The 15,798-nt window shown below is 32.8% G+C and overlaps 1 protein-coding gene and 1 long non-coding RNA gene across 2 annotated transcripts; both read left to right on the forward strand.

Annotated features, from left to right (window-relative positions):
* The first annotated feature begins 7,708 nt into the window (after positions 1-7,708).
* On the forward strand, positions 7,709-8,767 carry LOC140183243 (uncharacterized). Its single transcript, XM_072231267.1, has 2 exons — positions 7,709-8,019; positions 8,101-8,767. The coding sequence occupies exons 1-2, from the start codon at positions 7,709-7,711 to the stop codon at positions 8,765-8,767; spliced, it is 978 nt and encodes a 325-aa protein (XP_072087368.1).
* A 4,003-nt stretch (positions 8,768-12,770) lies between these two features.
* On the forward strand, positions 12,771-13,741 carry LOC140182633 (uncharacterized). Its single transcript, XR_011878603.1, has 3 exons — positions 12,771-12,984; positions 13,284-13,482; positions 13,552-13,741. It is a non-coding gene; the product is annotated as an uncharacterized lncRNA (long non-coding RNA).
* Positions 13,742-15,798: the final 2,057 nt, after the last annotated feature.

Here is a 15,798-nt window from a genome sequence, read left to right on the forward strand (position 1 = left end):
GATGGTTTGTGGAGGTTTCCAAAATCCCCAAAATTTGAGGTGCCACGAGATCTTTTGTGGGAGTTTTTAAAAACCTCCATAATCTATTCAGTGGAGGTTTTGTATGTGTTTAATGGGGCTTTTATATTATACTTTTGTGGCAATTTTAAATCACTTTTGTGATGGTTTAAAACCCCCACAAATTGATTTTTTAATTTAACAAAAATTAACTATTTTGTGAGATTTTCAAACCTTCACAAATCTTGTAATTATTTATTTATTTTTAATTTCAAATCATTCATTAATCTCATCTTATTTACATATTTTAAAATTAAAAATTTATTTTTTAATATCAAAATTTAAAAACTAACTATTTTATAACAATTCCTCAATATAAGACATAATTCTGTATAAAAAAAATTCTCAATGTTAATAGTTCCAAACATAATTACATATGGTATTGTTCTACATAACTATTATTGTTTTTCTTTAAAAAGTAAAAACAACTTCAATATTTCAATATTATCTAATTACATAAAAGTTTCAAAATGAAAATATGAATACAATCCCAAAATACCATTTCTGTGATCCTTTCTTTAAACTCTTCTAGGCACTGCAATTTCCCCTAGTCAGAAGAGAGCAAAAAGAAAAAGCGAAGAAAAAAAAAAGATTATGCATGTCGTACCAAAGCTGTTCTGTGATTTTCCTTCTTTACCTTTGATGCAGTCATGAAAGTATCTGTTGAACACAAAGTCATATATCAGCCAATAGTGAAGTAGATAAGCACCATTTTTCATTTGAATATAGAACAAGAACATATGATAATTCTGACTTAGAGAAAACTCTAAATCAACTGACCAGATACCAGAACTAGACCAAATTAAATGTTATATGAGCAGCAAGAGAACACTAAGTGCAGGAGCGCATAATCATATCAAATCTCATCTTAAATTGAGCAAAGGATGCAGCACAATATTAAGGTTAAACATGCTAGTCAATAACTTTCAAACAACCACAATGAGTGAGAATATGCATACATGGGAAGTATAGAAGGGCCAAAGTATTAAGGTTAAACATATCACTGTTATCTCACCTTCAATTGACCAGTGGTATACAGAGGTCTGTGTCACAAGCTCTGCCTCTACCTCTGCCTCTGCTATTATTATTAGTGGCTGCCTTTCCATATGAAATCTGCTCCAATAAATAAATACTTTTAATTAATAACATCATCATCCTTTGGTAAAATGTCAAGCACATAATAAATAAAAAGCTTAAAATGTTACCTTTGGCCACAAACTCAAGTACTAAACTAATTCATCTAATTAACCATGTTGCCGAATATAAGCTAAACTTCTCTGTGCCACAAACTCTTCTACCCCATGCCCATTGTATGTTACTTTTCCTGATTTCTGATTTTTTCATCATCATAACTAACCCAATTATTATCCTTTTTTTATTGAACACATATGAACAAGAATATCCATGTGTAATAATTCAATTACTAAAATTTAAAAGGAACTATGGCCTACAATATATGAACTTATTGTAGCAAAATTTGATTGATTTGCTTACTTTTAAATCTTTGCCAAGTTTTCTAGCAAAATGTCAATCAAAGCTAATAGCAATGTGGTCTTTCCTGAGACTGGAGGTCTTAACAACAGAGTCATTCTACAAAACAAACTTCATCATTATACCAGCAATAAAATAATAAATAAATAAATAAAGTTTTATATGGTTCTCGTGGATGTACTTTTTAGCAATAACAAAATAAATAAAAAATAGAGAAAAAAAACAAAAAAAGATAATAATAAAATAATCATTCACCTTTTAGCAGTATCTTCAAGGCTTTTATCACTCTTTTCATGTTGAGGGTCATTTGTTACATTCTGGGTACTTCTACCTAGATTTTCTCCAACAGTATTATCTGACCCAGTGGTGTGCATCAGAGATGAAGGCTCTAAATGCAAGTCAACTCCATCAGAATCCATATATATTACCTCATCATTGGTTTTATAGCCATGCTATCAGTAGATGCATGAGCATTTTCAACATTGCTAGCTTTAGGCATTTTAGCACCTGCATTGTCACTTTCTTCTGCTGTAACTACTTTTTTCCTAAGGTTCTTGTTGGAAGAAGTATCTCTTTTTATTAAGCTTGGATCAAGATTGAAGTTATCCAACCTATGCTAATAGAAGACGTGTAAATATGATAATACATTTTAACCTTCAAAACACTCACACTACCAAAGCTGAAGCCAACAATAACATTGTTCCACATTAGATGATTATTGTCTTGAGTACTTTGGCACTTACTCATTAAAATCAAAGCTGAAATTAAATGCATTTTCTTTTCCTGCTTTTTCACCACCAGAAGATTCTCCTTTTTTGTCCTTAGACTGGAAAGAATTTTTGGGTGTACATGCAAAATCAAGGTCAGACATGTCCATCTTAAATGATGATATGTTTTTGAACTCACCGTCCAAATTAAAATTCATGTCCCTACAACAAGAGAGTGTTTCTTATAAATAAATAGGTGCTACTAATTCACATTTGCATATATGTATATCATGTCTTTAGTGAAATAAAAAATTTAATGTATCATATAACCCTTCTCTAGTATAAATATTAAATAAAAACATCTTATCAGTCAATTGGAACATTTAAAATGAAGAATGTTTCAGAATGAAACCAATAACAGCATCCTTTGACTTCATATTTCACTTTGCCAAAATCAAACTCTAAAATTCAAGAAGACTCACAGTTTCTCAAAGTCAAATGTCTTTTTCTTCCCTTTAGGAATAGAGTCAAAGCCAAAATCCATTGCATCATCATCTGCCATTGACATGGTTTTTCATGAACTAAGAAATTCCTTTCTAATGTCTTCATCTGTCAGAAATGAAAAACAAATAATGATAAAAGAAAACTCATGTAACATAATATCTCTAAGAATCTTGCATCGATAATATAATAGGTTAGATCCTTAATGAAGTGCAAAAAACTGCGTATGAAAACAGTGAAGAACTTAAGTCCTATATATCTGAACTATTATTGCAACAGAACTGAGGAGGCAAGACAGAGAAGAAATTTATCATTAACAAAGAAGAAATATCAGTAAATTAACAGGGAAGAAGAAGAAAAAGAAGTACCAGCGGCAGTCCAAAGGAGAAATCGGAGTGAGAGAAAGCGGCGTTGAAGAAGAAGCTCGGGAGTATAGAGAGACAACGGCGGAAATTGTGGCGGCAACGGCGGCGAAAACTGCGGTGACAACAATGACAACAACGACAGTATAGAGAGACAGATCTGAAAACGCATTGATAAGATAGGTGGCTCGATCCAGAAGCTCTCTACTGCAACGAACATGGCAGTGGTAATGGCGCCGGCGGCGAAAACGGCAGCGAGAACGGCGGCAAAAATGGCGATAGAAAATTTAGGGTTTGAGGCGCCGTTCTCTTCTCCGTTAACCTGCCTCTCGTTTCTGCGATTAGGGGAAATTATATTTTGGGGGAGAATTTTATATTTTAATTTTGAATTAATTATTAGTGGAGGTTTTTTAAATTGCCATAAATAAAATATATTGCAGAGGTTTTTAGAGACCCCACTAAAATACTCCCAAAATTAAATATTAATCTTGTAGTGTATGTGGTATAAACGTCTTAGTGAATACTTATTGAAAGATGGATACAAAGATGAACGTGTATGTCCATGTGTGTTCATAAAAAGATTTGAATACAAATTTGTTATTATTGTGTGCAATATATGTTGATGATTTAAACATCATTGGATCATTTGAAGAAATTCCAAAAACTGTGGATTATTTAAAAAGAGAATTTAAAATGAAAGATCTTGGTAAGACAAAATTTTACCTTGATTTACAAATTGAACACTTAAAAGATGGTATATTCATGCATCAGTCAATTTATACTGAGAAACTTTTGAAAAAATTTTACATGAACAAGGCACAACCCATTGAGTACTCCAATGGTAGTGAGATCATTAAATGTGGATAAAGATCCATTTCGACCTTGTGAAAGTAATGAAGAGTTCCTTGGTTCTGAAGTATCTTACTTAGTGCTATTGGTGCACTAATGTATCTCACTAACAATACAATACCAGATATAGCATTTTCAGTAAACTTATTATCGAGATTTAGTTCTTATCCGACTTAAAGACATTGGAATGGTGTCAAACATATATTAAGATACTTTTAAGGATCTATTGATAAGGGTTTATTTTACTCTAATGAAACAACATTTCAATTAGTTTGATATGCATATGCATGTTTTCTTTCTCATCCGCATAAAGACAGGTCACAAACAGGTTATCTATTCACAAGTGGAGGAACAGCTATATCTTGGCCCTCAACAAAGCAAATTATAACTGTAACCTCCTCAAATCATGCAAAAATATTGGCAATTCATGAAGCAACTCGAGAATGTGTTTGACTTAGGACAATCACCCAATATGTTCAAGATATGTGTGGTTTACCGACGAAAAAAATATCTACAGTTATATACGAAGATAACTCTGCTTGTATACGTCAACTAAAGGAAGGATATATCAAAGGAGATAGAACAAAACATATCTCACCAAAGCTTTTCTACTCTCATGATCTTCAACAAAGTAGTGATATAGATATTCAGCAAATTCGTTCCAATGATAATTTAGCATATTTGTTCACTAAAACACTAGCTACCTCAACATTTAAGAAGCTGGTATACAAGATTGGGATGCACCAACTAAGAGATATCAAGTGATATAATTATTAGGGGGAGTAATACGCGTTGTACTCTTTTCCTTAACTATGGTTTTTATCCCATTAGATTTTTTCTATTAAGATTTTTAATGAGACAGCTACCTAACGTATTATCACTAGAGACATTCAAGGAGAGTGCTATAAATATATTTGTTATGAATGTTCTAGACTGTAACTGTATTTTAAATTTCAAATAGATAAAATCAGTCAACCTAGCTGATGAGTTCTATAGGAGTTAGATCCTTTGCTATAAATAATCCCCTTTTAGAGTTCTATGTACACACTAATTATTAATAAAGTCATTTCTTATTTTCCGTATTCTCTTTCATCTTTCTTCTCTCCTCAAACCCAAATCTTTATTTTCGTAACATATTGTCAGCACAAGTTCTACTTTAAAACTAAATAATTACTTTCTACTACTTATCCTCCTTATTCTTCTAATTTGTTTTACACCACTATCACCGTCGCAATACATTAACATTCTTCTTCCTTCTTCTTAAATTTCTTTGTTAATCTTTTTTTTTTATACTTTCATGTTTCTTTTATATATGCCACACATAAAATATATTTATCTCCATAGCATTGCATCAATTTTTTTTATGCCTAACATGCTTTGCTTTACTATATGCATATCATGCATATACTTATTATATAAAGTATATCCTGTACATAGGACTATATGTAATTTTTTTATATAATAATTTTTACGAAGAATCCATATGCTTTACTTCCTAATGTTAAGAAAGATTCATAATTATTATTCATGACATGTACGCCATTTTTATTCTTCTTCGATCGTCTTTCAATTTTTTTTCGATCGCCTTTTATTTGTTTTCTTTTAGTTTGTTTGTCGTCTCTCTTCCTTTTCTATATTTTCTCTTATTTGTTATGTTTTTATCTTTATTTGATTTATTTTTCTGATAAAATTATGGGCTGAACTCTTTTTTTAACTATAGTTTTTATTCCACTAAATTTTTTCGGATAAAATTTTTAATAAGACAGCTATCTAATGTATTAACATTAGAAATGACCTTCGAGTTTTTGTGCCTAGGATTTTTTGTGCCTCTGATAGGATTTCTTGTGAATCCTAATTTTTAATTCTATTCTATTTTTTTTCTTGTAAATTTTAATCACTAAGAGTTCAGACCTTCTCCAAATAATCTGAGTGAACAGTGAGATTTCGTCCTTCTTTAAAGTTATAATTCTCTTTCATAACTCATCCTATGACATCACCTGAGGTGAGAGTTACACAGAATCCAGAATAACTTGAAACAGAAGAGGAGGAGATTGTTGTATTGGAGGTGGAGAATGTGAAGGAAGGAGTCGAAATATGCTCTAAAAGCTTAATAGGGAGACTAATGGTGGACAGAAAGGTTAGCGGCGGGACAATGGAGGGAGGATTCGGAGCTATCTGGAATCAACCTGAGGGATTTAGAGTCAAAGTGCATGGAGAAAACATATTCCAATTTTTCTTTTCTAAGGAAGCAAATGTGATAAGGGTGGAAAGGGGATCTCCATGGCTATTTAAAAATTATATGATCCATCTTAGAAGATGGCAGCCAGGTATGAAAGTGGAACAGGAGGACTTTACTTGAATTCCAGTATGGATCCAAATATGAGGAATGCCTGAATTTTGCAAAACAATAACGGCGGCATGGAGGATAGGTCAAAAACTAGGGGAGGTAATGGAGGCTGATAAATTTGCCATGAGAGGCAAGGAGGACCAGATTATGAAAATAAGGGTTAATATGGATGTGACCAAGACACTACGTCAATCAATAAAAGTAGCTAGTCCGGATAATGTAGTTTTTGAAATTATGCTGAAGTATGAAAAATTGGGGATCTATTGTAGTTTTTGCGGTTACATCAGGCATGAAACAAGGAACTGCGAAGAGTACCTGAAATTGTCTGCCAATCAGCAGGAGATTAAAGAGAGATGGAATAGAGTGTTGAAAGCAGACCAGATCGGGTGGAGAGTGGAAGAGCAAAAGGAGAACTCACACCCAAACCCACGTGGAAAGGAAACTGGATTCTCTCAACCTCATAATAAACCTACACCAATAAGCCTTCTAAAAAACCTTTCTAACCTATCATTCAATGACCATAACCCCAACCGTATCCATAATCCACCAAATTCTCAAATACACCTAAACCAAACCAACATTCTAAAACCATCAGCTCAGTATCATATCTCAAATCCGCAGGAAAACCAAAACATTATTCCATACACTAGAACAGAACCGGTGCCAGGAGGTATGGAAGGTTTGATACGGATAGAAAAAGTAGGGGTGTTTCACGTAGGCAGCACAGAGAGAGGTATTAAAAGAAGTAGTAAACGACCAAAAATTAAACATTTGGCGAGAAATATGGAAGTGACGGAGGTAGGGAGTAAGATTGTTGGTGTTAAGCGAAATTCGGAGCAACAAGATGAGTTTTTGAACGAAGAAGACTCTATTTCATCCACTGAATTTTATTCTGAAGGGCTTCAGGGTGCCATCTCAAAAGCGGCACCCCAAGGTTCATGAAGATGATCATGTGGAACTGTCGGGATTTGGGGAAACCCCTAACAGTTCACAGCATCAAAGGGTTATGTAGAACCCATTCCCCCGAAGTGGTATTCTTATGCGAGACCAAAAATACTACTTCGTTTGTGGAGAAACAAGGCAGAAAAGCAGGTTTTCAGAGGTTCCATTGTGTTGAACTAAGAGGAATAGCGGGAGGGCTGGTATTAATGTGGAAGGAAGGTGAAGATATTAATATTATTCAGCATGATGATTTTCTTTATTCATTTCACCTAGAGAGACAATGTGCATAACAGAATTTGAGAGATTTTTGGAATACATTTGCACAATGAAGAGGCCCAACGAAACGTTCAATACAATCAGATCTTAAGTATACTGGATACAGCTGGAGAAAATATTCTGATTACTGGTGATTTTAATGCTATCTTAGCCTTTAGTGAAAAAGAAGAGAAAAAATGAAAACTATATCTTCTATTCAAGCTTTTCGAGACTTTATTAATGGAGGTAGCCTGGTTGATCTTGGATATGAAGGTAGTATGTTCACTTGGAGTAATAAACAGGCAGGAATTAACTTTATTCGAGAAAGATTGGATAGATGTTTGGCCTCTATTCAGTGGAAACAGAATTACCCAAATGGCTCGGTGGTGCACTTAGATGACACAGGATCTGACCATAGACCGCTTCTGGTTTCCTCGTATAGAGGAGGTTTTAAAACAAAGAGAAGGTTCAGATTTCAGGAAAGATGGTGTGATAGCGAAGAAGCTAGGCATGTGGTGGCAAATTCATGGCATATGAAGGTTAAAGATTCTCCGATATTTGTATTATTCAGCAAGTTTAAATAATGTAGACACAATTTGGTAGCATGGCAGAAAAATTTGTCTACTAACTTGAAGAAAAATATTGCTGAATTAAACTCAAAGCTGAATGCAGAGAAGGATAAAGGTGCAGGGGCTGACACTACTATGATTCGGGTCTTAGAGGTGAAACCAGAAGATGAATATGAGAGGGAGAAAAGATTCTGGAAAGAAAAGGCCAGGTTGCAGTGGGGTGATAAGAACACAAAATTCTTTCATGCCAAATTCCGTATGCGGAGTAGCAAAAACAAGTTGCACAGGCTGGAAAGTGATTCGGGTGAGGTTGGTACTAATCCAGAACAAATAGCTAGTATTGCGCAGCAATATTTTAAAAACCTATTTACTACTTCTAAACCAAAGGAGCCGACTGAGGAGCTGGAGGGGTTGACTAGAAGGGTAGATAACAATACCAATCGAAGGCTAACTAGACCAGTCTCGGATCAAGAAATCAAAGATGCAGTTTTTTCTATTAATCCTCTTGTAGCACCTGGAGAGGATGGATTCACTGCAAAATTCTATCAGTTTTTCTGGGACACTATTAAAAGGGATGTTCTTAATGCTGTTCATAGCTTCTTTGAGGGAGGGAAGATGCTCAGAGCCTTCAATCATACACACATATGCTTAATTCCTAAAGACTCCAACATTAGCAAAATGAACTAGGTGAGGCCAATCAGTCTTAGTACTGTTTTTTATAAAATTATCTCTAAAATTCTTGTGCATAGATTACAACATACTATAAACAGAATTATTAGCGATAACCAAAGTGCATTTATAAAGGGCCGGCTCATTAGTGATAATGTATTGATTGCTCACGAATTTATGCACTTCTTGAAGAATAAGAAGTTTGGGGATGAACAACTAGCATTGAAAGTAGATATGAGCAAAGCCTACGACCGGGTTGAATGGAACTTCGTTTGGGCTATTATGGAGAAATTGGGTTTTTGTAGAAGGTGGGTGGAGTGGTTGAAGGAATGTGTAACGACCGTTTCCTACTCTGTTGCTGTAGAAAGACAACCTCATGGTTATTTTAAGCCATGTAGGGGATTGCGACAAGGCGACCCACTTTCCCCCTATATATTCTTATTTTGTGCAGAGGGACTCTCCCATCTGCTCCACAGAGGAGAACAGAGGAATGAGATCACTGGAATTCGTTTGAACTACAGATGTCCTTACATTACTCATCTATTCTTTGCAGATGACTCAATTATATTCGATAAGGCAACACCCCAAGTATGTGCTAACATAGTCAAGATCCTACAATCTTATAGTGATGTGAGCGGACAGTGGTTAATCTACAAAAGTCATCGTTATTTTTCAGCAAAAATATCAATCCTAAAACTCGAGAGACTTTATCTGATATTCTCAGCATTTCCCATGTTGGGAACCAAGATGAATACTTGGGTCTGCCCTCAGTGATACAGAGATCGAAAAAAGCAACCTTCAATTATATTAAGGATTGGGTGGTGAAGAAATTATAGCATTGGAAAAAATCCCTCTTATCAGCCAGCGGCAAAGAAACATTGATAAAAGACGTAGCCACTGCCATTATGATATATACGTTGGGGTGTTTCAAGCTGCCTGAGACTCTTATTGAGGAAATACAATGTATGATAATGAGATTTTGGTGGGGACAAAAGGAGAATGAAAGAAGACAACATTGAATTGGTGGGGATATAATCTGTAGACCTCATACTCAAGGGGGATTGAATTTCAAGGATTTAAAAGTCTTTAATCTAGCTATGCTAGGAAAACAAGGCTGGAGAATCATTTCTCGACCTCACTCTCTATTGAGAAAAGTTCTAAAAAGCAGATACTTTAAATACACTTCCTTTCTAAGGGCAGAGACAGGCTACAATCCGTCATGGGGGTGGCGCAATATTTTGGAAGGGCGGAAAATTCTCGAACAAGGCTGTCTATGGAGGATAGGACGAGGTGAAAAAGTCAGGGTCTTTGAGGATAGATGGTTAAAACAGGTGGATCCTAGCTCAATTCACAACAATACTACTGCCAACAACCAAATTGAATGGGTCTCACAGCTAATAGATCACAACAAACAATGACGAAGAGACATTATAGAAGCAACATTTGAACTAGACATTGCACAGATTATTCTACAAACTCTAATAAACGAAGGGGAAGATTTGCTAACCTGGCCAGCAGAGCGAAATGGACAGTACTCTGTTCAATCTGGTTACACATATGCCTTTAGAATGCTCCACAATCCACCGGAACTGCTACCTGAAATTTGTCAGCAGAAACAAATGTAGCGAGCTCTTTGGAGGATCCAATGCCCTCCCAAAGTAAAAAATTTCCTCTGGCGTGCTCTTCACAATAGTCTTCCCGTGCGGTAGAATTTGAACCACCGATTACCAACAGTTCTGCCACAATATCCTAGATGTCCAAATCCTTCTGAATCGGTGACCCACTGCTTGGCCTCTTGCTCTCAATCAAGACAGGTATGGTGTTTGGCAAGGATCCAACCATCAGAAATGGCTGGAGATGACGACATATTTTGGAAATGGTGGGTGCATGTGAGTGGAAGGATGATGGGAGAAGATGGAAGAAACAGAAAAATAGTAAAGATGGCTTTCACCCTCTGACAAATATGAAAAGTACGTAATATGAAGATCTTCGAAGACAAGAGTTTCTCACCTTTTGAAGTTTTCTCCATAGCAGATAAGATGGAAGAGGAATTTGCTGCAAGGACATTACATGGATGAAGTAACTCTTGAGTTCTTAGTCTCGATTGTTTTAAAGTAAGTTAAGTGGGAGTACCCTATTTTAGTTTTCTTTTATTGTGCTGTCCAAAGTTGGACCAACTCTATTTGTTGCTTAATCTTCTAATTAATAATATTATATTCTACCTTTGGAAAATAAATAATGTATTAACATTAGAGACATTTAAGGGAGAGTGTTATATATAAATATATCTGTTATGGATATTCTAAACTATAACTATAACTATATTTTAAATCTCAAACTCTAATCTTTATTTTCATAACACTTTTTAATAAATAATTTTTAGAATTTGATTAATTTTATTTTAAAATTGTTATAAAAATATCTTTTTCTTCATAACAATTATATTTCTAAAATGTTGATGCATAAGCCTTCTTTTATTTTTAACTTATGTTTAGCCATTTAGGTAGTTTCTTAGCAATAAATATCGATCTCTATTTTTTTTTGTCTTTAAAAATTTTAACACCATGTAATATAAGTATTTAATTAAAAAACTTAAACATTTAGACCAAAATATGTGAATAATTATATATTTAACTATATTCAGATCGGGTGTTAGCTAAAAATTAACAGTTAATTAAAGAATAGTAGTAAAAAATGGTAAAAAAATGATTTATAAGATTAACCAGTTAATTATAAGAAATTAGTAAAAAAATAAAATAAAAAGTTAAATGTTTTGTATAAATCATTACTCTATTATACCTAATTGAATTTTAGTTAAATTCTCATGGAATCTCTAAATCTTTCAGTATTTTTTAATTTTAAATTCACCAACTCAACGATGAATCCAATTTTGAGAAGCTCTTAAAAGTATTGTCGCCAGCACATATATAATTATGCTTCCATGTTTTCTTTATTTGACTAGTATCCAGTAATTAATGTTTTTTCTCACTTTTCTTTCTAATTCTTCTACTTAAACAAGTCACACCTTCCTAGAAACTACATGCATATATAATTGTTAAGTATAATAAATACTAAATAGTCAACATCACAGATTATGTGTGTTAGTTTAGTTCTTGAAAATTTATATTTTAACTTGATCTTTAGAAAATATAATTATATATTAAATTGATTATTTTATCAGTTAAATGATTATTTATTATAAAATAAAATTTAAATTAATTTTTATAAAATATAACTATAAATTAAATTAATCTTTTTATTAATTAAATAGTGACATGTGACATGATCATGATATATTATCATCTAATTAGTAAAAAAATAATTTAATTTATTATTAAATAGAGACTCACAAACAATTATCTTCACATGAAGTTGATAACTAAAAATTATTAGATAATTTAATAAGTTTGACTAATTAAATTATTATCTAACGATTGTTAACTTCACATGAAAATAATTATAATAAGTTTTTATCTTATTATTATCAACTTTGTTACGTATACATTAAAATCAGCCATTAGTATAAATAATTAAAAATACAAAATATATACTAATTAAAAATAAATTAAATTATATATGTATTTATACATAAATACATAGTGATTAATTTTGATGTCTAATTTTAATATGTAAATGATATTTTTTTTATCACTATACCCTTTAAAAATTAATTTGAGATTTAAAGTAAATTAACACGCACTTAATCTTTCGAGAACTATTGAATATTAACCCATAATAACCACTATAATTCTCAGAATAATCAATCATGAGTACGTGTAAACTGCATGTAAGTTCATGTGAGAAATTGATGATGATGTCTAATTAATAATTAATAATAAAATGTTAGACTAATCAATAACCTCCAAACTTAGAAATTCTTGCTCCCCTCCAATTTTCCAAAAGCTCTTCCAATAATTTGAGGGGTTGCAACTTCGCAGTAAGTTCATACTTCTAGTTCTAGATACTCACACTGCACTGAACTCTGAATTCTATAAATACACACACCAAGTGTATGGCATGTGGATCACACCACAAAGAACAATAATGCGGAAAATTGAATTGCAGAGGTTTAGGATGTTTTGTCGCAGGAGAAATAGCACCAGATTAATACATAGAACATAAAATGAATATGTTCGTATGGTCGGCGCTATTCTCCTGCGACATGATATCCTTTAACCTCTAACCACAATCATTGATGTGATCTTTTTATCTTCACACGAACATATATAAATGAGGTAATTTGATTATCAACAATTTTTTTTTCCTTCTTTTTTCACTGTAATATTCGTTCCGATCTTGTTGACACATACATTATTATCTTTCCAAGATCGGTAAGTGATTAATGATATATGAAATTTATCGCTTCTCATCAGTTTCATTTGAATTTGTAAATTGTGCTGCAATCGTGTAATAAGTAATAACGAATGATCAGTTTGGTCTTTAACGCAAAATAAGAAGAAATTAAATTGATTGGTGTACGCATAATTTTGGAATTGCAAATTTGTAATACAGTAATGTTATTGTTCCGGTCCAGTTCATTAATAAACTAGCCCGGTTACGAGACACCGACTCGACGGATCCACCAACCCGAACTAGGAGGCGACTCGCACATCACCTCCCATTCCACAAGAAACCTGGACAGCTAGCGAAAGCTTCCAGGCACACGTGGGATTTCACAAAGGATTCACTCGAGTACGGAGTATAAATTGGGAGGGACCTATTCATCTATAGAGGTACGTCACTTTATCCTAATTAGCCGCTTTATCGTACGAACATTGACTTGAGCGTTGGAATCCTTGCAGGTGGCCCCATCCCGTCAGTGCCTGGCCAACTCAGACGAACGCCTTCCTCCAGGAGTCCACATCCAGGTCGAGCAACCCTCTCACACTCTGTTGCTCTAGCATCAGCCTCACCCAACTCACTAAACACCCAAGCAACCCAACAGTTATGTAGTCAAAAAATTATAAATAATAAATAAAATATATATTTAATAATATTCTTATTTATATATAATTGCTGGAAAATGGAAGCTGGAACTTCTTTATCTTTCTCTCAAGCTGGAATAATCTTGAAACTTTGATTATGTTAACAAACATATTTTACAGCTATGTCACTTGACTATGTATATATTTATGTTTGGATGTTATTTTTTCAAGCTTAAAAGTTAGAAAGTTTAACTAGCTATCACGTGTTACTACGTATACACCACCCTAATAAGTTTTGGTTTTGTTGACTTACGTTAAATTCAAGCTTCATGTTATTTATTATTACATTCATAAATATATGCCAGCAACTGTAAAAAAAAATACGACGAATTTACAAAATATAAGTCATTATATATTTTTATATAAATATATATACTTTAATTTACTTTTAATATATATTGTATCTGCTCAACTATTTCTCTAAAAAAACTTACAAGCAACTACATACGCTAATTATTATTTCTCTCAAGATTCTTACAATGCAAGAAGCACTTAATGTTAATTAATTAAACGATTTCATACTTCAAATGTTTATTTCCTTCAACTGAATAATCTAGATATCAAGAATACATAAATACAGTCCAGCTACATATCTAAGTATTTTTGGCAACTAAATTTAACTAAGTTAGTTCAAACTTAATAAAAATTACTTTCATTATACCAGCGTGTATCATACAGGTGTTTCAATAACGTAACTTTTTCGTCTTCGTCTTCTCATTTTCTTTCTCCGTTTCCTTCTCCTCGTCCTCCTCCTTCTTCTTTTAAACTCGCACACGTAGATTCTTCTTCTTCTCTTTCGTTATCGTAATCATCAACAACACCAACATTTTGCAAACAAAAACCAACATTTTGAATTGAATTTGAATTTATATAATGGACAATATTCGGTTCATTTAGTATTATACATTGGTTTCGCTTTGATAATATTTTCGGTTCATTCTAGACGCAGGTGTTTCTAAATTCGAATTTATATAATGCACAAATGTTCGGTTCATTTGGTATTATATATATAGTGGTTTCTCTTTGATAATATTTTCGGTTCATTCTAGACGCAGGCTAGGTATTTCTGAATTCGAATTTATATAATGGACAAATGTTTGATTTATTTGGTATTATACAATGGTTTCACTTAAAATATTTTCGGTTCATTTGCAGTCCAGGTGTGATGTCGATGAATAATTTGTTCCAATGATTGGAATGGCTTTCAAGACAAATTGAATGGAATGGAATGAAATCTAATACAATTGAATAAAGTGATAATAAATAATTTCGTTCCTTTTTGCTAAAAAAAGACTCAATCATTAACAAAAACACAACGAATTCATTTTTGAATCCAAATGAATCTCAATTAAATTAAGAAATAAACCGAAATTACTCAAGGAATAAAAAATTTGGTAAATACTTATCAGCAGTATCAAGTTAACCTCAATTAACACACAAATGAACCGAAATAAATTAAGAAATGAACCGAAATTATTTAATGATGGCAGCAGAGAAAATTAGAACTAATAAAGATGTTCACAAAATGTTGGTATTATTGGTGATGATGATAACAAAGAAAAAGAGGAGGAGGAGGAGGAGGAGGAGGAGGAAGAGGAAAGAAGAAAAACCTGCGTGCGCAAATTTGGAAAAAGAAGAAAGAGGAGAAGGAGAAGGAAAAGAAAAAAGGAAACAGAGAAAGAGAGGAAAATGAGGAAGGAGAAGGAAAGGAGAAAGAAACGCATAATTTAAAAAATTATTATTATAACAATTTGATTAGACTTGGTTAAGTATTTTGTTTGAATTTGAATGTAGAACTTTATTGATATGAATATATGAGATCATCAATACCTAGAATTTGAATCCTCTGCTCTACTTAAATAAATTGACAAAAAATTATAAAATAAAAAATATAAAATAATCAATTTTAGATGAATAACTATTATATTGTTCCACTTATAAATTTCAATACAAAAATTGAAGGATAATTACCTCATCATCCCTCTTTTCACTTTATACTTTAGTGATCCATCCAACCAAGTTTTTGCTAAAATATAAGTTATAAGATGTTTTCTAGAAGTTAAG

The sequence above is a fragment of the Arachis hypogaea genome, chromosome 20, assembly GCF_003086295.3.
Source record: "Arachis hypogaea cultivar Tifrunner chromosome 20, arahy.Tifrunner.gnm2.J5K5, whole genome shotgun sequence".
NCBI classification, from domain to species: Eukaryota; Viridiplantae; Streptophyta; class Magnoliopsida; order Fabales; family Fabaceae; genus Arachis; species Arachis hypogaea.